The sequence below is a fragment of the Amblyomma maculatum genome, chromosome 2, assembly GCF_055883805.1.
Source record: "Amblyomma maculatum isolate TAMU_Amacu chromosome 2, ASM5588380v1, whole genome shotgun sequence".
NCBI lineage: Eukaryota > Metazoa > Arthropoda > Arachnida > Ixodida > Ixodidae > Amblyomma > Amblyomma maculatum.
Genome location: NC_139345.1, coordinates 150305261 through 150329266, shown reverse-complemented (window position 1 = coordinate 150329266; position 24006 = coordinate 150305261). Strand labels below are relative to the sequence as shown.

The following is a 24006-nucleotide window of genomic DNA, read 5'->3' as shown; positions in this document are numbered from 1 at the left end:
TGGCATGTGTGGATGGCACTTATCTTAATGTGCCAACATTTTTACGAAAGAGTGCAAATCACGTTAACCACATGCTTTCATAGAAATTAAGCCAAGCAGATAGTCAAGTGTCACACTCAAGGGACTATAATATCAGACGCTGCCAACATAACATGAGCACATATTCACAGAATACATTTACTCGCATTATATATATCTGTTGTATTCAGTTTTGTTTGATATATTTGACTCTCATACTGGGGCTAGTTATGCCTGTTTAATTAATTTCAACTGCAGAAAAAGTGTGAATGATAATACAGTTTAGCAGATTAAGGTCTTAAAAGCTCTTAATATGAAATTCATAAGAATTTTGCTATGTTTGTCAAATATGCGAAATGTTTGCATGGATATTTGGTTCGCAGTTAGGCAGACCAGTTCGACCTATTGGCAAAACCATCTGTTTTTATCAAATGGTTTCAGTTAGACTCTGTTGGATTCAGCCATGCCTGAATCCGCCTTTTTTTTTTAGAAGATGTGGCGCTCTCTAGTGGGTAGTTGAAAATTGGTCTGCTACTGGCTAAATAGCGTCCTTGGGAGATGCAGCCGCCTGCAATGTGGTGATGTGTGTACTTGACAGCTACTGCCATCTGTAGCATATGGCTGTGATGAATGTAAGCTGCGCATGGCCTCCAAGATCAACTCCGACTGCCCGATCACTGAGACCGAGAATTGCGCATGCACAGGTGGGCTTTTCAACCAAGAGAGGGGTGTGCATGTGTAGAGCGGCTTTGTGAAAAAGGCAGGTTGCATCTATTTGGAGTTAAAGATTTCTCAGCTGGTCCAGTTTATTGGCATTGGCAAGCACATCTGGGCTCGAAGGGTTTCTCCTCTCATACAGTTGTAATCATTAGAATTAAGGTTTTTCGAACTGGTTCCAGTTGAGCACAGTTGATTCCGATTGATAATGGCAATTGGAGTAGATTGATTTCTTTGGCTGGGAAGATGATATTACGTGATAAAAAGTGAAAGGATGGGCATTCAGATGGTGATACAAATGAGACAGTGATAGGGAGGTGACAGAGGAATTATTATTGCTGACAGGAAACATGTGGGACGAGTTGGAGATATGGCTGCATAAAAATTAGGCAGTGCTTTGACATGCCTTAACATGGCAATACCCAAATCTGGCCCAGGCCATCCAAAATTTCACCTTGGCCGAAATGTGGTTTGGAGGTATCCAAGCGAAGCCTTTCACATGTCCTTACTCAGATTTGGCCCGGGCCACCGTACAGTTCGTAATGTGGTCAACTGCTTGCTAGCACATTCAACCCTCGATGTTGCCGAGTATGGCGTGGTTTTTTAGTTTGACATTTGAATCTTTGCTTGCGTTCCCATATGCACAAAGTTCATTGCATCCTCCTGGGCAAACGCAGCTTGGTTTCATCAAACTTTGTATCTGAAAATTAAGGCCACAACTCAGAGTGCTTCTAATTCAGTACCTTGCACTGAAGAAGGAATATTGTTTCGTCTCAAAGGGGAGGAAAGGCTCACATGTTTTGAAACAAAATTGAGCTTTTTTGTTTAATTGCATATTTAATTTTTGGACCCACAAGGGATACTGCCATATTGCCTAGAATGGCAGCTTATGGTTCAGAATTGAATAGAAGGCTTTGCAAAATGTAAACTTAGATGCAAGAGTGGTAGCCGTCTTGTTCAATGTGTACTAAATAGTATCTGTGATATATCTTAAGGAAGATAATGTGGATTTTATAACAGGATGCAAATCCAGCCCTGTTCTCACTCTCCTTTTATTGTGTCCAAGCCAGCATGAAGAAAAGCATGCCTAATATAATATGGATTACTAAAAGCATATTTAAAAAGGTATCCTGTTTGGTAGTTTTCAGCGGAAGACTCTAAGGGTTATTTGAAGTTGAGTGTGGAAGTTGTAACAAACTACTATCTTCTATCCAACTAAAGGGAAATATTTTGTTTACCAATCTGGTAAGTTGCTTAAAAGGAATGGAAATAAATGCCATTTGTCATCACATATAGTAAATGTCGTGTGTGCCAAATTATTGTGCTAAATGGGATCGCTGTTTATTCCTTAATTTAATGTAGTCAAGATTTAATGTAGTCTGCCTTTATGACTTATTATGTCATTTGACTAATAGGGCAATAGGTGAAACAGTTTTTGCAAATGGGAAACCAAATCTTGCTGAAGCAAGATTTTAAACATCATTAAGTTAACATGTGACAGTACTCTAAAGAGTGAACTTTTGAACCGCTTGCCTAAGTTCATTGGCACTTGCAAAGCTAGTTTATATCACTGATGGGACCACCTCTGCTATTAAACAATATTACGCTTGAACCAGGGTATTTTGGAATATTCAGTATATCGAACTGTGCTCCGTGCCCCTGCAAGGGGCGCTTCCCTTAATGGTGCTCCCATGATCAGTTTTCGCATATGTTACTGGGTTGGCTGAGCGTCCAGGGTCATCTGCTGGCAGCGGTAACTCGGCTTGTGACGTCGATGGTCGGGTCTGCTGGAAAGTGGCATTCGGTCTGGTGCATGCGTTTTCAGCACGACATTGCTGCCATGCGGGGAAACTGACGTTCGGTACACCAGCTGTTGTACATCAAAACCAGCCTAGCTGATCAAAGGCTTACAGATTTCGCTTGGCGGACAACATACTTCTAAGCGGACTCAACATTCGCCTTGTCACACGGTTTTACAGCATTAGCCTTGCCAAGAATGCTCAGCCGGTTCAGCTCCATGCACGAAAAGGGATCTTGGGAGCACCATTAAAGGAAGTGGCCATTGCAGGGGCAGGGCACACAGTTCGGTATATCAAATGTTCAATGTGTGAGTTCGATAAACGCAAACACCGCTGTGCTTTTGCTTGGGACTTTGAAGATATTTTGAGAGCTTGATATAAGCAGTAATTTAATATATCAGGAGTAAATAGATCCAGGATCGACTGCATTGAATTATTGATATATTGAATTACACTGAAATCTACTTATACTTATAACCATACTGAAGAGCCAAGGAAACATCATTGCTATAGACCAGTTTTAAAAAGAACGACTTTCTCCTTTTTTTTTTTTTTTTTTGCATTCTAAGACCTCAAACAAAAAACAGCAAAGAAGTGTTTGAAAATTACCTTCCTTTTTTTAAACACTAGTCTTCCTAAGCAAGCATAGCCGTCGTCTTGCGTAGGCTGCATAACATTCTTCATACTTATTTTTTAATAATATAGTTTGGTAGAGATATGGTCCCGGCAGTGATATTTAAAATATAGCCTCACAAGTTTCAGTCAAATGGAGCAAGCAGTTCAGAAGTTCATTTTAGGTCCATGTCCTTATATTTATTTATTTATTTATACAGAGTACCTACAGCGCCCTTACTGGGGCATTACTCTAGAGGGGAAAACAGCATAAATAAAAACAGACATATAGTACAGAATAAGTTAGGCAAATGATGCAATTTACAATTTACATATTTACAATGTACACAGAAAAACTGAAAAAAAAAAAGACAAAAAACAAAAAACTAAACATGCACTATGGAAAACAAGAGAAAAAAAAATATTGTAGGACGACAAACATGGCCAAAACACACCCCCTGACTTGCCGTAGAATAATTATAGATATTTTACCCAAAAAGCTATAGCTGTTCCTATGGCAGTCTTTAGATTTATGACCCACACTGGAGTCATTTTTGGAGGTACAAGTGACATATACTAGAAGCAGTACCGAGTAAAATGAACTCGACACAAATTTTCTCACTCTACTCATTTGTTTTTCACCGTCTTATGCATCCCACTTGGACAACATGAGCCGCAAGTAATTTTATTGACTGAAGCTGGCACATAGTAACTTAACACCTTCATAGTTAGTGCGCTGTATAGGTCTGTAGTTTATAAGGATGTCCAAACTTGGTCGATCAGACATGTTTAATGTTACTGTGCCTTGTCATCTGTTTAGCACTTCTCGGTGTATTCCTTTAGCTTGGCTATTTCAGCAAATTTTCCAGTCAATGATATGTTGAGTTTTTTAATACTTTCATGAATTAGATAGCCTTGCTTAGAGTGCTGCTAATCTCTGACAGAAGTTGGTCATGTTGGACAGCACATATCCCATTTAATCGCTTATTATGTTACTTCTGCTATGATACAATGTTTGGCTGCCTTATCTATTGAGGTCTAGTCGGCTCATATGGGCGTCTGGCAGTCAGTGTGTACAACAACTGGCACTTTCACTGAGAATAAAGATAATTAGTCACTCTGTGCTTTTAGCCTTTTAGCACATGAAGGGTGCCTGTCATAGATATTATATGCATGTCTCATGATATCTCGGAGATCTTTAGTGTCCATGTTTTGCAGGATTAAATATATGTCACTCAGTTCCTGAAAGATTTCTGTCATTGCAGCAGTATAGAAACTAGCTGCAGCTGCCAGCGGGTGATACCTGCCTTTGTATGTTTATTGTATGTTAATTTAGACTTGCCATGTTTTCTAGACAGCTCAACCCTAGCTCGCATTAAGAACTGGTCTTTGAACAGTCTGTGCACACTGAAGGTTTTATTACAATTTTTTGACAAGACCGGGCTGAAGTAGTTTATTTTATTTTTGGAACAAAAAGAATAGAAAAAGAGAAAATCGCAGTAACTGAAACGAAAGATGGCTTCAGCCAGTGCATTGCATCTTCCTTGTGTTGCCTGTCTACAGAACGCCTCCCTGCAGCTCAAAGTGCAGGAGCAGCAAGAGATGCTCAACAGCCTGGAAAATGGTGAGCCTCCTTTGCACTTGCCTACTTGCCTTTCTACCACATAAAGATCCAGTGTCCAAGAAGGTCGTCTGCAATGGTTTTCATATTTAACATGGGTAAAGATTTGCTTTTACCTGCACGACCCTGGCTATCGTGGTTATCCACGGCACAATGTTTTGAGTGTAGCAGACAGAGCGGGACGTTTTCTGGTAATCGAGTTTACCTTTTGTAATCTTAATACTGAAGCAGCGACTTAGCATATCCATGCAATGGAGTGAAGGCTTAAAATGGTGGCCTACACTGGTGATGGTCACTTGGAGTAAATACATATAATATTGCCACGGGGTTGTGGCTCTAATGTGCAAGGATATTGGCAAGGAGGTACTAGTGAAAGCACGTGAAACAAGTCTAAAGCAAGAAGGAACAACTAAAATAATCACACTTTCCGAGTTTTGTCACATGGTACATAATCATTTACACATTCATATAGAGAATGGTAAATCGAGTACAAACTGGCTATCAGCTCTGGCTATCATCATGTAAGCTTTAGGAAACTCAGAGTTGTCGATACCAGGAGGAGTGTAATGATACCTCTATACGTAAACTAGGTGACTGTCAAATGAAAGATTTTTAATGCTTTAAATTGCCCCACTCATTGACTTCTCATGAAACGTCTCATTATTCCTAACTCACACATATGCTTCTCACGCCAGTAGCTGGCGTTATCACTAGTGACAACGATTCTGGTTCTGTAGCTCTCGTTATGTGGCCACTGTGCCTGTGATAAGTTCTCCCAGTGCGTTTCCTGTGTTGCTATCTCTAATAGGGCGTGCGTCAACTCTGGCACGCATAAACAAAGAAGAATTGATGCTGTGATGACTCAAAACCACAGATGGATGTCTGTTTCCTGCTTGTTTGTGTCTGCTTTATCGGCAGAATGTGAGACAATGCAGCCATTGGAAACGTAATAAGGCCCTCTATTTAGTTGCTCGAATGCAGTTAGTTCCTCGTGCATGTGTGTGCGCACATCCTCTGCGACGATGGAAGCCAGTCGTGGCATGAGTGAGGGGAGGGCAGCATTGGTGTGTGCAGTTCGTGAGCGGGGAAAGCGGACACGGCGAGCAGTCTGAGCTCCTTAGGGAAGTGTGGTGAAGTTGCATGGGTGTGGATGGTGTGGTGTTTTCTGTCGCAGCCTCAGAAGCTGTGTGCGAAGAGTACGGGATGCTCCGAAACCAGTACAATGCCGAGACCAAGGCCACCTCCAGAGTTCTCAAGAAGGCCACTCAGGTTAGTGGTGTCCCCTCCTTAGCTAACTTCCGTTTGAAGGAAAAGTAGGAATCTTCCATCAGTAAACTTTTTTTTTTTTTTGATCAGCTACAAACTGCTATGATTTGGCATGAGCTCCAGTTGAATGCAGTGCCACTTGCCGCATTCAACCGTCATGAGTCACATTAGCAGAGTGCATTTCAGCATGTTTTGGCCTTTCATTGATGCATTGATTACTGCACTGTAGAGTTCTTGCCATCGAGTAAAGCATGTAGCAAGACGTTAATGACGACTTTAAATATTTCTCATCTCCTGATTCTCATCATATCAGTTAAATTATAACCCATAATGGATCTATATTTTCCCATTCACTGTGATCTAACAGAGGATCAAAATTGGTCAAAGATGTAGCGTTAACCCAAAAGCTTCAGTTGGAGCACTGATGATCATCAACGCATGTTGGTACTGCAACCCAACGTAGCTGTGATGTTTGTGTACTCCATGAAATGCAACCACATTGCACGTACACCACTACCTGGAACTGCTCATATTGCCTCCTAGCTGCCCCACCCTACCCTAGCCGTCTTGAACCCTACACAAACCTAAACACTGCCTCAACTCATGCCCAGTCACGGTCAATCCCTCCCACTTTCTTTAACCACCCCCAATTTCCTGAAAGGCCTGCTTGATCTTGACGAGGATCAGCTGGTGGAATAAGCTTGTTCCTTCCTTGGCAACCAAGCAAGAACAACAACAACAACAGCAATAATAATAATAATAATAATAATAATAATAATAATAATAATAATAATAATAATAATAATAATAATAATAATAATAAAAAAATAGGTTCGTAGGAAAGGAAAGGGACAGTATCTGTCACACTTGTTCTGTGGACACTTGAACCACGGTGTAGAGTGAAAGTGGAAAGAGAGAAACCAAACCAAAGTTGCCAATTAAACTAATTTCTCTTTATCTCTTTTGAAGTAAGACAGACCGGCTTCATAACACTCATGCAAAGGGAAGTAGTAACCGTGATGGGATGATGCAGATAGCGACTGCAGCTTGGTAGTCTGATGTTCAAAGGATCTCAGCTCATTATCCCCGATAGTTGTTTTTTTTCTCGCTGTCTACATTACATGTACATCTTGTGCTACCTTTTCGAAGGCTAGCAAGAGATATCATTGATAATAGCCTGATGGTACCAGTACTTTCTTTTTGTCTTGTTTATTTTGAAAATGAATGCTGAAGGCTGTAGCAAAGTGTTTGGGCTCACCATTTGTACAAGTGAAGGCCTATTTTCTATTTTGATTTCGAATTTCACTGTATAGGTTTTAGGAGCCCAATCATTCAGGCATGTACACTTGCTTTCAGATAGTGGCCACTGGGCCCTGCCTCTTATCAGTCTGTATGACAGAATGATAGGGGCTTTGTTTTCTTTATTTTTGTAACCTGATAATAGCGTAGGTTGATCACCTTTGGTAAACAGTTGAGGAAATGGGGAACTAGGCACTTGCACCGAGTAATTGTCGCTGATTGTGACACACCTTCGTTACCTGGACACAGTAAAAAGTCATTTAAGTTGAATGATATACCAGACTCTAAATAGCATTGATACCCAGTGGAGCTCTACAGCAATTCATACAAATGCAGTCAGAAGGGTCAACATTCACTTACTGCACGGCAGTGTCAATGCTGCTGTGGAGTTTCATTTTGGTAGTTTAGAATTAGTCTTTTAAGTATAAAGCATGGATGTGCAAAGGACACCATTCATGACCGCAAAAATTTGTCACAGACATCATTTCACTTTGCTTCTTGCTGTACTTGAGTTTAGACCTCTAGCCGTGAAGCTATTTTTATAGGTGTTCATCTCACTTTCTTCTACTGCAAGGCTCAGCACTAGTATTTGTTGCGATCTCCTGTTTGCAATTACGAATGGCATTGAAATAGAGATTCATTGATCTTTATTGAATGGGAAGGCTCATGGCCATGGATGGGGGTAAAGGGGAGGGAAGCTTTCAGTTCGGTTCGACGACAGCTATTAGTAGTATGACTCTGAGACTAGGGTAGCAAAATAGAGACCAGATCTGACCACCTGAGCTGGCATGTTGCGTAGTTACAGAGGGCACAGTAATAATAATATTTGGTTCACAGGAAAGGAAAGGCACAGTATCTGTCACACTTGTTCTGTGGACACCTGAACCATGCTGTAAGGGAACGGAGGAAGGTGGGAGTGAAAGTGGAACCAAAGAAAGGTGTCCTAGTCGATGGCTCTAGAGTAGACACCTGAATGATGCTGTAAGGGAAGGGAGGAAGGTGGGAGTGAAAGTGGAGGGCTCCAGAGACATCCCACAGCACAGGGACGCCACTTCGTTTTGCCTGGATGTAAATGCCTGAGGTCGGGATCAAATCCGGGTACTCCAGTAGTCGGGCGTCTTACCACTGCACTACCGCGGCGGGGCAACATAGGACACAGTAAAGAAAAAGAAAAGTACTACAATGATGTAATATATGTCAAAGTATGTGAAATTGCAGGTAGTTACGATTTTTTGTTTTCCAAGTTCGGCTTGAAGAAGCTGCATATGAGGGTTCATAGGTCGTGTTTCAAACATATCTGAAGCGCTCAAATGTCTCCACGATGCTTTGTCAGCTCGAATGGCATTTGACCCGAATGCAGCTTGGAAAACCCATGAAGCAGTGCGAGAGTGACAGCATTTTACTGAGAGACTTGGCGTCATTTTAAACACCTTTGCCGAAGGGGCATAATATTGATGCCACATCCAAGAAATACAGTTTCACTACCTGACCTTTCTAAGCATGCATCTCTCTCTCTCTTTATTTTTTTCATTGCTGCGTGCCATTTGTGTTTTGTTCCTGTAATGCTTTCACATTTACATGCTGTATGTGCAGAGTGCCTGTGAATGCTGGGATTTGACCTCTAATGAAGGAATGCAGTTCCTAGTGATATATGCCGTCGCTGTGGCAGGGGTACCTCCTTGGGCACATCGCTATGTGTACAAAATACCGACGTCCAACCTCGTTCAGATAGGGCAAACACGATGGTAACTCCCCAAGTTTAGCCCAGGCCACATCCAACTTTGACCTCGGTAGATTTGAAGCAAAATTGATGTGCAACCTCGTTCCGCTACAGTGAACATGATTTGACCTCGGCCAATTTGGATTAAAATTATAATACGTGTGTAAAAGTCTTCAATAATAAACAGTTTATGCAATAACGTGACCGACTCCTCTTACTGCATTGCTACACAACTAATGCTTGATATTCAAGTCCCGCAGTGTCGAACCGCTGCTGATTTTTCTTTGTTTGCTGGTTCTCTCACCCCTAGTGGTATTTGGAGAACCAGAACTTGCGACGCACATCCCAGATGCTTTGGGACAAGATGGCTGCCTCGGGGGAAGACCTGGGTGGCCTACCTCCGCCTGCAGCGCTCTCGGCTGCATCGTCCACACCCCCCGACCTGACCAGCAATGGCACTGCTGTGCATGATGAAGATGTCATGCATCTGAGGCAGACAGTTGCAGGTCAGGGAGTCCCTGTCAATGGCAAACAGCAAATGTGCACGGTATACCGAGGGATTGTCTTTGTCATTCCTGGTGCTGCGTGCACAATAATTGATGCCACTCCTTTCATAAAACCCAGTTTGCGAAATATTTATGTGCTCCTCCGGGCGCATGGTGCTTGCTCTTCTGCTGTAGAAATTAAAAAAAGAAAAGGCCTTTTATTATTGATGCTCTTGGGTTGAAAGGATCCAGTTTCTGCTTTTATGTACTTTCTAAGAGCCAGCAAGGTATTTCAGAAAAACATTCTTATATAAAATTTTGCACAACACATAATATGTCAGTTTGTGGACAAGTTTTGCAAGCAAGCTTCTCAACAAAGCAGGACGCTGCTGTTTCTTCATTTTGTGCCCCATTGAGGAGGCTCTGGAGGTTTTTGTATTCAGTGTCAGGTTGGCTGACTAGTGGCAAGACTATTTCTCTCCCAAAATAAATGGATTACTGCTTGTATGTGCAGAAATGGGTATTGCTTCTAGCAGTTAGGGCTCATATCTTCCACTATGTCCAAGTTTTCATAGCTTTGTTTACGTATTGCCTTCATATGTAGTTTATCGTCAAGTAGTTCTAGTAGTTATCAAGTATTTCTATCAAGTACTGTGCATGATACCTAAGTCTACACTGAAAGCTACCCACCGCTTTGTCAGACCGCACTCCTGCATTGCCAGTAAGAGAGTGTGCACTAAGCAACATTACTATAACAAACTCAGTTTCACAGCTCCGCCCGGAGAGGTGTCCCTGGTGGCCGTCACGAGAACTAACGGCACTGCAGTCGACTCTTGCTCCTTACCGGGCGCGTCGTCTGCTACACGTGACGCAGAAGCGTTGTAGCGGCCAGCACACGCATAGTTGTCACGTCCTGCCGTTGCACTCTGCATGGCTACAATGCAATTATAACTGCATTACAACAACTTTGGCTTCGAAGGCATGCAATACTTTGGAGAACTAGTTTGTGTGATGCATAATTTAATGTTGTGAAACAAGTGTGACAGCACTGTTGACTTGTTCGCCACCACAACCGTTCTCTAGTAACGTCTTCTTTTCAATTTCATTTCCTTTTATTATGCGATACCATATGTAGCTCGTCGAGGCGGAAAGGCGTTACCATCGCAGTAACCTATAAGTGAAAAATATGCACATTGTTTCATATTAAATTATAATGCAGCCCTTCAGTGTGGTGCCATGCAACTTGGCTTCTTATTTGGCATCCACCTTCTTATCCAATTTGAGTCTAGTTTGTGACAAGGATTCAAGCCGTTGACATGTGTGCCTCTAATTCTATGCCGTTCACTGTAAACATAGGGTTGCATCGAGGAGATGCTGCATCTTTCCCCCTAAAATCAAGCCAAATACGGTGCAGTCCACTTATAACAATATTGAGAAAACCTGAAAATCCGATCGTTATAACCGATGATTGTTATATCTGGACCGGCGAAAATAAATAAAAAAAAGAAAGAAAAAAAAGGACTCCCACATATTTTCCCATGCTTTAGGCTTGCCTACTTATTAGCGATGAGTAATCGGGTTGAACAATGTTAATCATCTTAAAGAGCATTACAGTATATATCAACAGCCATAAAGTAACTTAAGCATACTTAAAGAAGTCGGAAATTCATGCTCGCTTGAGCAGCAGCTGAAGCTTGACAATCGCTGTGAGCATTGCATCGCTTCCAGTAGCGTGTATGCTGGCAGCAGTCCTTTTTGCGTGCACGAAACTGATTAGCGGCTGGATGAACTGAAGGACTTCCCCAGCCTGGATGATCGTTAAAATCGTTAAGTGCGAATGTCCGTATTTTTTCACGAAGCTTCCAACCTTGAAACCCTGCCAAACATCCCGATGAATCTGTTGTTTCATCTCGTGAGCTATCGCGCCGTCCGTCTATGTGGTCGCTATCTTTCACGGACACGGAATCATGGCGATGACGATATGGCTGCAGCAGCAGCCTTTGCGCTGCTGCGATTGCGATGATTATAGTGCTCATTTTATTCCGTTTTTGTCGCATATCACCGTTTGCCGCATATGTCGAGTTTTCACGTCAATGTCTTCTAAATATATTATCTTTTATTGAATATTCAGTCAAATTTTCACCTACCGGGCGGCGATAAATCTATCGTTGTATCCGATGTACCGCCGATATTCGATCGTTTTATCTGGTTTATTTTTACATAGGTGCAATGAAAAAAATGGTAAATCACAAGAATTTTATCGCTATAAGCGATATATCATTATAACTGGTTTCATTATAAGTGGACTGCACTGTAGACGTTTAACGCTTTGCCAACTACATACCAGCCTCTCGATGCTTAAATTGGCTAAATGAGGGATGACGGTGAAGACGCTGTTGCGTCCTCTCTTAAGACGAAGCTTAAGCATTCTGCTATATTTTGCTTAAAATCAGGCCTCTTCATGACGGCTTTCATGCTTCGCATCGAGGGGCAACGGCACCTATTGAATCGATTACTTGGAAGTCCGTCATTTGTTCGTGTCACTTATAGCTGCCCTCGAGATTAAATGGTGGGCACAAGCTCTGCACAGAAGAGATAATTTACTTCGAAGTGAACAATTTTTGATCTGCATTTAGAAGAGGAACTATATTGACATACTCTCGTGATGTAGTTCCTGTAGCAAAGCTCTTTATTTCCTTGCTGGCACATATATATTTTAAATGCAAAAGGCATTATATACCGAAGAGAAAGAACCCTAATAATTGCGCTATCTGTGTGTTTCGTCAGCAATGCCGGAAGCTAACTTGCAAGATTCCAAGGGCCTATCTGTACTACATAGCACAAATCGGACAGCTGAGCTGCATAAACGGATTATGATCGATCATTTTGAGTTTGTCGCAATACCAGCAATTCGAAGGAAATCTGAGTATGTCTGCGACGAGGAAATAGACAAGCCATGAGGGCGAGGAAATTTCCTTGCTAAGAAGACTTTTGTCATTGGTGAGCAGTTGTCACGGCAGTGATTATAAGTTGCACATAAAGTTCTTATGAGCGTTGGTTATGTAGAAGCTCTTTTGAAGGATATAAATTCTACAAAATTGTGCACGGGGTGCAACTCAGAGCTAATGCGTAGAGAGGAGACATCATAAGAACTGCAGAGAAATTCAACAAGCAAGGTGATCTCAAAAATCAAAGCAACTTCAAAATAATTGAGCATGCAGCGTAGAAAGTGCATGCTGCGAGCTGGGGCAGCTGACAGTAAAAAGAAAGAAAGAAAGATATATCGCCGTTAAAAGATAAGCACCTAAAAAGCTCAGAAGAGGGTCTAGATCAGCGTCTACAAGGCCTTCCAGACTTGCAATGGCTGGCACGTCAAATGCCTGCATGGACTGAGGTATGATGTGGAATGGCTTCTTAACTGCATTTTTGTAAGGCGGGCAAGCACAAAAGCGAGTAAGCTTCTTAATGAGCTCAAGATATGCTACCAACCAAGCGTATGAGCTCCTTAATTCACGCATTGAAGTGCATTCGCTGCAAATGTGTTTTTTGCTGTTGAAGCAGTACAAAATCACATGCAACAAAAGATGGTCAAGAGAAGTTAGGGACACTAACGCCCATTTCTCACTGGAGACAAAAAGAGATTATGCTGCCCACTCAAATATTTCCCAAAAAAGTATTATATGTTCTCCTCTGCACTGCTTGTAATCTTGCAATGTTTGTCTATGTTGATGAAATCAAGTTCTGGTTTTTTGCTGCATTTCATTTGCATACGACATTAGTGTTGTTGACAGTATTGCATTTTTGCTCATTTTATTCATATGCTAATGCACGTAAATACCTTACGTTCATTCAATCAGCTTCTAACGCCCTTTCCGGTTTTGTAGATACCTTGAATATCGTGTTTTAAAACTGCAGTCCAGTGCTAGCGGGAAGTTACATTAACTTAGCAGTAAAATTATGTCGTTTCTTTTCTGTGTGCGTGCATGCATGCACGCGCATGTGTGTGTGTAAAGGGGAAGGGAGCATCTTTCAAGGGCACGGCTAAGACTAGATCACAACTTCCTGTGATTACTCGCAAGAATTTTTTTTAAATAGACTCACTTTTGTTCAGTCATTTCCTTTCGCAGTGTGCACGCCCATTCTCACCGATTCCTCTTTCAGTAAATTCATTAAATAACTTTTCACATCTGGCATTGTTTTAGACGACACAGCAACAAAACTTTTTTTACCTTGCTATATTGTGAGTGCGAGAGTGCGGTTCTGGAGCTACCTTCCGCGCCATACGTAAAAGGTAGAACATTAGAAGAGTTTCTGGTTAGGCAACGACAGAGGCCGTTCATTGATTATCTTGTTCACTACATCATTTGACGCGAGTAGCCAGCTTCTTGCACTGCATGAACAGGCTGCCCAGTTGAGTAGCCTGGCTAGCAGATTTCTGCATGTAATGGAGGCAACCTGCACAGCGCAGTAGTAAACATGACACCCACGGCGTTACCTTCTAAGATTAGAGAGCTCCTATGCACTGAAAATTTGACTAATTTGTTTGCTTGACAGAATCTATGCCTTGAAAGAACATACTACATAAAAAGCACAGGCCAGGGATTCAAGCAAGAAACAGTGCTTGTGAGTAAGCCGACGGCGCTCACACTTGTTTCGTGGCATTAACAAGTGAATTTCGCATAACACAAGCACATTCTCCAAGGTAATACATGGGTTCGAAGCCAAAGCTGTCACAATGTTGCCATGTATAGTGCAACGGCAGCACGCAAAAGCTATGTATGTGCCGGCCACTCCATGCTTCTGCGCTGCGTGTAGCAGACTATCCGCCCGGCAAAGAGCAAAAGTTGACTGTAGCGTCGTTAGTTCACGCGACCGCCACCGGGGACACACTTCTCCGCTGGCCGGTGTGGGGAGCTGTGAAACTGAGTTTGTTCTAGTAATGTTGGTAGTGAGAGTATCGTGTCAACATTTAATGTCAGGAGATGGCAGGACATAAGGTAAGAACGTAATTTATGAAAGCAAAAGTTTGTTCTGATTTGTCGATTAGTCAGCGAAGGAAATGTTTTGGTGTCTTGACTGTGCGATATGACACTTGCATGATACTGTCATGTGAATAATTTCAGTGCTGCTGTTTTCACTGCATGGCAACCAAGAAAAAAGGAAATGAGAGTCATTAATTTTTAGCTCATTTTCTTTGGTCCCAATGCAGATCTGCGGTTAGAGGTCACATGCCTCAAGGGGGAGCTGGAGAAGAGCGAGAGTGCTTGCCGCAACCAGGTCATCAAAAATGAGCGCATTCTCACTGCTGTGAGTGGCCCTGACTGATCATTGGCTTTCCTGCGGTGCCACTTTGTTATGGCGCATGTCGAAACGAAGCATTTTCATTTGGGTTTTATTGCCCATCAAGTTCACTGGTCTGTCCAGTGGCAGCATGGCGGCGATACAGACAAGTATGATACACAGAAATGATTGCATCGGAAAAGCAGACGACCCAAAACCATCGTAAATGTAGTGCCCGTGTTGCACAGCAGTTCATGCTCACTCAAGGATGGAAAAACTTCAGCGTCGTGCAGAGACGATCAGGTTCGGGAACGAGGGTCTCAGATTGGTTTCTTCTTGCTTAGGTACCCTAAGAAAATTGAGCCCTACAAGTAGTGCCATACACGAAGAATGCAAATGCACTCTTGGAAAGGTGATTTTCGAATTCACTCTCACTAATCCTGTTGGCTGACAAATATGACGCAGTTATTTTTTCTTTTTTGCAGTATCTTTTCCTTTTTGTTTTATTCTCTTAGTTGGACCCAGATGTCAGAAATGCAGGTGTCAATTTATTGTCTTCAATAAATAATAATACACACACATATATGGCACCTTTGTAATCTGCTTTTGCACTTAAAGCCACATCATATTTCCAGTCAAAATCATGGCATTCTGCGAGAGCTACTTCTTATGTCCAAATGCATTCTCTAGAGCCTCTTCGGCACATTTATTTTTTTACCAAGAGCATTTGTGTTTGTGCTTGCTTTATATGGTAGAAACTTTTGTAATTGCTTGCTAGAACACCTCTGTTTTCTGAAAGCGCCCACAGCATACAAAAGAAACTGGTGCAGTACATTTGCATCAAAATTTCCATTTCGTATCGCATCCAGAGACTCTCCTCTAGTTTCTTTCTTTGTACCCCTCTGCTGCAGCTTGAGGCCGAGCGTGCCGAGCACAACCGTTGCCGGAGGCGGTTGGCTGAGATGGAAGACGGCATGGGCCGCCTCAACAGAGGTGAGTGGTGGTCACCTTTCGGCACAGTGAATTGCAAGGGGGAAGATACGGATGGCTTACTAGAACTGAAAATGTTTTTAAAGGTACAGGAAATGGTTATCTATGTGAAGCCATAATCTGCTTGTCGATTAGAAGGAAATATTTAAGTACTTTGTTGCCGCTGTTTACAGCCTAAGGTGACATGATGAGATAAGCTTCGCTGACCTTTGCATTAAAGCACTATACATCCTTCTAAGGCGTGTGAAGTGGCCCCTAAAATTTTAGGTTGTGTTACTACAAAGTGTACAAAGTTTTCCAATTGCCGATTTCGTCTGCCTTTGCTGCAAGCTTTGTTGACCTTGAAGACCGAGGTTCCAGCCAAACTCGAAACTAAGCTAAAATCCAATATGCTAGCACACTTAATTTACATTTGGCCTAACCTGACTAAATTGTCCATAATTTTTTACTCATTACTAGTTATGCATTTTTCTAAGCAGCCACACATTGTTGTTTTCCATGTGTTCAAGGAGCTCTGTCTGAAATTTTTGATGTGATTAATGAATCAGTAGCCTTTTATTGTATGTAATGGCTATGTGCATCAGGGGAAAAAAAGGTTTAAGCATGCCTGTTCTTGTTTCCTTATTTGTTGTGCACTGAAAGTGTTCGAAGCAAAATACTAGCTATACCATTTGTGCTAGATTTGTTTTGAAACAGAAAATAATATTTGTTCAAGCACCAAAGTTTTGCATTTTCTGTGCAGTTTTAAAGAAGAATGTTGTATACACTGAAGTAGGAAGTTAATGTATTTCACTCTAAAAACTTTCATTCTGAAGGTATGAAACATTTTTCAAATTTTGTAATTAGAGGTGTGCAAGTATAGAAATTTTCAAATAGGAATTTAAATATGAATATGGGCAAAAAATGCCTTCGAATATTGAATATCTAATCAGTGGAAATAAGAATGAAATATTAGAAAATAGGACTTATTGCTCATCATGTTTATTTCAGAATTCACATGGTACTTGCATATAATATTAAATTAGAATTCTGCAGAAGTGTACACACTACTAAAAAATCCAGTATAAGCTTTATATAGGATTCTCTATACCTGCTTTTTTTCTCCTGGAAGGATCTGTATTAAATCAGGTTGAGCCGTTAAATCACTGCTAAATATAATACATTTTCGTTAATTTCGCTTTCAAGGGACAGACAAAATGCCGAAATTAACCGAAACCTTGAGTTACTGAACAGCCATGAAAAAAAGTGTCTGAAACAGGGTGTCAAACTGGAACTGAACCCAAAATTTTTCCGCCCTCTTGAAACTGAATTCGAACCGGAACAAATGGGAGAAACCGTTCCGAACCGGTTAGCGGTGCGGTTCCAACCCACTTTTGCTGGTAACATACCTTCATTATTTTTTCTTTTATTACTGCTTGTAAATCTTTATTCTCGCTTATTTCCAAAGTACCTCTGTGCACCGCAAATATCCCAACCATATTGAAAAATCGTCCCTGGCAAAAAGATGACAAGAACAAGGGAAAATGTATTGCCACGTGCATAGCACCAGTCTCTGGTGTCAAGCTATCATTTCATCCGGAACACGGTTGGGGGTGGCCGCTGCATTGCACATAGGAGCCATTCTTGGAGAAAGTTGCCCCATTTGTGAGGCTTTCCAGGCAGTGAAAGAATAGCATACAATTTGTAGGTTCAGTTACATAATTACATTACATAATTACATAACTCAAAAACTAAATGGCAGATTTGTTAAAAAAATATCACGCAAATTATTCTATTTTCCTATCATTCGCTGACATCTGAATGAGTTACATGTTACGTGCATAGCAGCCATATGCAGTGCGACTCCAGAACATGCAATTGGATTCAGCAAGGTTTCGGAATGATAAGCCGATGTTGATGGTGGGAAGGCTGCCTTGGGCAACAATTTACTGGACTGTCTTGAGTTGTATTTGGATTTAACACACAGATGATTCCATAAAACGATTTCCCTTTTGTCTTCTCTTTGATTTGTCTCTAGCGATGCCTACTTGTTTTATTTCTCTTGGCAGGTTAGAACTATACCAGGAGTCAAGCTCTGATGTTCAAATGTAAAAAATGGGTAGAGCAAGCAGACCGAATGAACGTGCAGCTAGGCCTTAAGGGAAAAAAAAAAAAAGGAGGGGGGGTGGAATGGCAGTAATTGTGCAATCGGTGAAATGCAGCTTGCAAAACTAAAAAAAAAAAAAAAAAAAGAAAAGTGGTTGAGGAGGCGGAAGAGGTTAGCTTGAAGAAGCAATACAGAAAGCAGAAAAAAAGAAGAGAGAGGAAAGCGTAAATGGAGTCTTCATACCAATGCCACTCGTGTGGACGAGAGTGCTTACAAAACACAGGCTCTCTGAAATTGTCATGTTGTTATCGAAAAGAAAAAAAAAAGTATTTTCAGCATTGCAACCGCGACACAGAGAGTGCATAGGTGCCAGTGATGGTCCAAGGCCCAACTGCTTGCCCGGTTGCGACCGGCGTGGTAGTGGACTTGTGCCTAATTAGCCGAACCCGATTAGTTTGTGAAGGAGGCACCGAAATGCAAGAGTATTTCTTCAAGCTTCCAGGAAAGACTAATTAAACACAGTGAAAGGACTTTCATCGTGTGGCGCATTGTGGGTGATCGGGGAACAAGTTGCCGAGGCCTTAGGACACTGGTGCCATTTTTTTTTTCTTTTCCTGCTTGTCTGCATTTGTGTTTAGTTAAAATGAGGCAGGCGGTAAGGGGCAGCTGAGGGAGCAACCTATAGGTACGTCCTAGACTGCCGCTGTATAGGGACAGATATTTCGCTTGGGTGTACATTGGCATAATATTTTGAGTAAACTGCGAAGTCTTTGTTGCCTAGAAAAGGGAGGTGAGGACAGGCCTAGCAGGGGAAGAAAAGCAGCGCTCCTTAGTTAATTACATAATTATTATTGTTTTTTCGTTATGCTTTGGAGTGTACTGAGCTGGCCTCCAGCTATAGACGACAATGTAAGGTATAAAAATGCTATGATGCTCGTCAAACAAACTAGGAGCCTCCGTGTAGACAGTGCGACCTGCGTTTCAAGATTTGCTGTGACTTAATCCGGTTGCAGCGCAGGAAGTGCGTGATGTGTTGTGCACGCTGAGCCATCATGCGATCCTATGGGAATGCGCTCAGCGTGCTGTGTTATGGTTATAGTAAACCAACAGCAAAAACAGATAGACTACTATATGAATTTTCAGCTTTTATTCTATACGGGAACAGGAAAGCTCAGCACTGAAAAACTGCAGCAAAAAAAAAAAAAAAATACACCCTAGGTTTTTTTTTCCTTCTGAACCCATTTGAACCTGCCCGAACTGGTTTGAACCGGAACGTAATGTGTCTGGAGCCAAAACCAAACCCAAAAGCCGTGAACCCGAACCAGAACCGAACCCCCCAAAATTCTGGTTAGACATCCTGGTCTGAAACAGTTTGCATCACAGTCATTCTATCTGATGAACACCTGGATGATCGTTGTCCGCATTTTAGATGAAACCCAAGTAAGAGCGACTTTTTCTCGGTTTCGTCAACTGTTCCGCTTTGCACAGGCTGTCGGGAGCACCCTGTTCCCAAAAGGGGAAATTCACTCTTCACAAAACAGCTTCCACCGTCCACTCCACAGTCCATTCCTTTTACCAAGATACTTTGTTGGGCGAGTTTGTAAACATAGGTGCGCTTTGAAAATTGTGTTCGCAGACAGTTTTGTTTTGAGACTCGCTTGTTTTGCTTCAGTGAAGCCTGTAATGTAATTAACTCTCATTTTCTATTTTTACTGTACAAGTTGTAATGAAACTTGTATATGTGCTTTGGAATAGTTCTACAGTTAATTGCAACGATAATCAAAAAATTCTTTTTTTTTTTCTTTTGTTCAATGGTTGTGACTTTTGCCCCCACATGCTCCACAAGTTGGTTTCCTTCAGACCTAATGTCCTACTGTGAGGGTTAGGTTTTTTCCATGGCATATGTGGTGAAGGATACCAAGGGAAGGAAAGCGTAGCAGGGGGTGGCAGAAAGTTGGGTGAGCGGATGAGGTTAAGAAGTTCGCAGGGGTCAAGTGGATGCAGCTAGCACAGAACCGGGTTAATTGGAGAAATATGGGAGAGGCCTTCATCCTGCTGTGGGTATATTCAGGCTGATGATGATGATGGTATGTGGTGAGTCTCCTAAACTCGGCACCTAATGAAACTGGAGAAAGTTGTTATTGAAGGTTATTTTATGTGTACTAGGTTTTGTAAGCCAGGCTTGGTAAACCACTTATTGCTCGCCTTTAATTTTCTAGGGGGAAAAAAACAAAAAGCCTTTTGGCGCTACAATGGTAGGAAAAACAGCTTAGTATTACGTTGTGATCCACTGTTGTGGATTGTGCTATTACAGGAAGAGTGAGGGTGTAATAGGTAACGAGACTTGTGAAAAAGGCCGGGATAAAGGGTGGGCATTAGATAGAGGGCAGCCTTTATGATTATTTCCAGCTGCAGCCTCTCTCATTGGGGGCAGGCAGATATTGTGGCATTTTATGTATTTATCTGTACCCTTTACGGAGGCACAGATGCGTGAAGAGATCACGGAACATCCATGCGAAGGAAGCCGACAGCAGCCGAAATCGAGCAGGGCAAAGGGAAATATTTATTGGGTTTCTCTGTTAAGTTTGTATTGCTGGTTAATGAAAAGTTAATGGTGTAACCATTTTTTACCCAGTTGACAATTCATCAGATAATGGAAAGAAAGCAACCACATTCCGCTGGTGGGATCGGAACCCACGACTTCTCCAGTAGTACTAATGTACCGTTAAAACAAATTAAATAAGAAAGGATGGAAACATTTCTTTATGCCCCCCTCATTTTGAGTGCCCTTGGTTTTCTTTATGTATTGAAACTGTTTGAAAGGCATTGTGTAAATATTAATATCCATGAAAAAGTGCTTGCCAACAATGTGGTCGCACTTTGAATAGAAAACTTTCCTGTTCACACATGATTTCAGAGCAACTCATAACAATTACTATACTTTGAAACGAGCTTAATTTCTATTTGCTAAGCCCAGGCGTCTTTCGGAACAGCTTAACATGGTCATTAAAGATGGATTGACTGAAGTAGAAATGATGTAAGTCGTATGTGTCTATAGGAAGTGAACAGTCTGTGTGTGAAAGAAGCTAGCATATCTTCAGGGTTTAGTTATAAGGTCATTTAAGGAACTTATCTCATTCGTATTTTGAACGCAAATGGTTTTGAATGAGCGAAAGAAACAGAAGGATAGGAGCTTTCAAAGCTTAGAGGGAAGGTAATTTCATTTTTGTTTTGGCAAAAGCAATGACTTTTCAAAGTTTTTTACAATTGGTATTGTTTAGTAAAAAAATACCAACCACTGTATTCTTTTAGCTATAAACTGGGGCTCCCTTTAGACTTAATCATTTCCTTGCTGGCTTCTTTTGCCTCTTCGTGCGGTTATTCAGTTTGCTGTGTGTGTAGTTGTCACCCTACACACTGTACTTTCGTTGCAGTGTCCGTGCTGGCTGCCCGGGAATTCTTCGAACTGCGTAAGAAGTTTGAGGACGAGTCAGAACGGAACCGAGCCCGAGAGAGGGAGACCGCCAGGGTCAGTCCCGTTTTGTTGCTTCTCAGCTGAGTTCAGGTTAGCTCCTGGATGGTGCATGTGTATCGTGTATCGGCCTTTCTGAAAATGGCGGTGCCCGATGTGTCACACTTCGCGAGATTCCGCGGGATATTGTGACATTGTGACGTTATCACCTTGTGACATCATCGGCCATGTCTACCATCAAGATAGTTAAAAATAAATAAATAAATGCTATCTCCACCAAGAATCAAACCTCCATCCCTTTGATCCCCAGCCCAGTGCTTTAACTAACTGCGCCACGCCTGGGATCGTGATAGGTACACCATAATTCTCCTTGTCCACTGTCAGGATGGTAGTACAGTCAAACCCTGATATATCGAACTCGAAGGGGATCACAAAATAGTAGTTCGATATATTGATAATTCATTCGATATACAGAAATCGGCTTGTGACGGTACTTACAATGCAAAAAAACGATACCGTATTTGTCCCGTAATCGACCCACTCGCATAATGAACCCATCCGAGAATTTGCCAGAAAAAAAAGCGTTAGGGCCAGTTCACTCACATGCAAGTGATTGAGCGATCTCAGCGACAAGCGGCAGCGACAGAGCGAAAAATTTCCAACTTGTTGGAACTGTGTCCCTCTCGCCGCTCAAGCCACCGCGGCAGCTCAAAACAAGGTTCCTGTGTTGCCGCTACAGAAATCACGAGCGTTTTTGCTTGCATGTCGATGGCGCGCGCCACTCCGTTTTGGTTGTCTCATCCACAGCTCATTTCTTGGCAGCGTGCCAAGTTGCTGCGCAGCGATAACGTCAGGGTATGCTTATCTTTTGATAGCTCCTGTGGTGGCGGGGAGCAAACTTGGCAAAGTGCCCTGATGGCTTGATTGCACAAGCCTGGTTCGATTCATCACGCCGCGCTTGGGGCGGGTGTAGTCCACTGCCCCTCTATAACGCTACTTGTAAGCCCTGAGGGTACAAATAAATAAACAAATAAAATCATTGGAAAGCCTGAGAGCTGCAAATGCTGCTTGAAGTGAAAAATGCTAAAAGCCAGTGTCATGATCGCAGCTGACCGTGTGCTTTTGTTGATTCATACATGGAAGGATAAAAGGCTCCGTGCATACAGAACGATAAGAATGAACAACTCTCGCAAAAAAAAAAAAAAAAAAAAAAAAAAAAAAAAAAGAAGAGAGAGAGAGAGATTTGCCGCTTCTTAACATCCGCAGGCGCCACAGCCACCTCCGACATTCTGTTTGAAAACAGGCTGAGCTGGCTTGGCGCATGCGTAGTGCGTGCTACTGCGAACAAAGGCCGGGAGAGAGGAAGGAGAGAATAGATCGACAAAAGAATGGGCACACCCTTGCGCTTTGGTCTATCGCGTTTTTCCCCTCTCGTTCCCACCGGTTCTCTCTGGTTCATTCACGCACATGGCTTGCAAACATCACGTGCTGGCACGCGGGAAACGATAATCGCAGATGCGCGCCTCTGAGGAATGGGCGCTGCTCTAGAACAGCCGTTGCCGAACTGTCCCTTCTCATTCCTTCCGCGCGTGGCTTGAAAACGTCACATGGCAAACGGCCTAGGGTGATGCAATCGTCTTTGGGGAAGGCGCACTTTCCAGTCTGTGGTGCGGAGTTAGATACATCGAACGACTGGTGTAATTGAGTTCGATTATGACGCGGCTTTCCTATACTTTTACATGAGATTTTCTAGGGGATATTCCATGAGTTCGATATAACCAAAATTCAATATATCCGGGTTCGATTGTAGTGGGATTTCGTGAGTGACAGATACTGCGCCTTTCATTTTTTGTAAGCCAATTACAGAACGGCAGTGAACTTTGACGCGTTCAAGAGAACGCTGGTTGCGTTTAACAAAGGGCACGCAATGTACCGTCAGGACTGGTCTTGGCGTCATGAGGCGATTCAAGCATATACGAAGCTGACCTCATTTGGCGTCCGATCCAAGGCGTCCGTGCCTTTCATGGAATGATGCACCGCACAGCAAACAGAAGCAGACCCAATACAGCGGGCATCAGTGGCATTTCAAATTGGTTTATAGGAAAGAAAAGGTGCAGTAGTATCTGTCACACGTCTTCGTGGGCACCTGAACCTCATGGTAAAGGAAGGGAGGAAAGTGGGAGTGAAAAAAGAGAGGGAGATAGAGGCGCCCTACTATAATAGCTGTACTGTAATGGCTTTCACCTCATCACACTTTAGCTGTCGAAAATACCCTCTAGAGTTTTTGTTGTTCACTTTGGAGATAACCATTAGAAGGAAGCTTAAGTTTCTCCTTAACAGTAGACTTGACAAAGCTTTTAAGGCTGCCCTTTTCATTCCACGAATTTTTGGCATTGAGAGGCTGGCACAGTGCTTGGCAAGGTATTAAATGTCATTAAGTTGTACATTGGTTTATAAGGAAGGAAAGGCACAGTATCTGTGATGCTTTTCAGTCGACAAGTGTCACAGATACTGTGCCTTTCCTTCCTTATAAACCAATGTACAACTTAATGACAGTATCTGTGACACTTCTCAGTGGACTGCCCCGCCGGGGTGGCGCAGTGGTTACGGCGCTCGACTACTGTTCCCAAGGATGCGGGAT

The 24006-nt window shown here is 42.3% G+C and overlaps 1 protein-coding gene across 3 annotated transcripts in view; it reads left to right on the top strand.

Annotated features, from left to right (window-relative positions):
• The window catches only part of LOC146200165 (shootin-1-like), a 51998-nt gene that overhangs the window by 6812 nt on the left and 21180 nt on the right, over positions 1 to 24006 (top strand). For all 3 annotated transcript variants that reach the window (XM_084595393.1, XM_084595395.1, XM_084595394.1), the window contains 6 exons: positions 4710 to 4770; positions 5942 to 6036; positions 9363 to 9558; positions 14747 to 14844; positions 15729 to 15810; positions 21328 to 21422. In XM_084595393.1, the coding sequence (XP_084451519.1) occupies positions 4710 to 4770; positions 5942 to 6036; positions 9363 to 9558; positions 14747 to 14844; positions 15729 to 15810; positions 21328 to 21422 (627 nt within the window). The remainder of the gene's footprint in view (positions 1 to 4709; positions 4771 to 5941; positions 6037 to 9362; positions 9559 to 14746; positions 14845 to 15728; positions 15811 to 21327; positions 21423 to 24006) is intronic.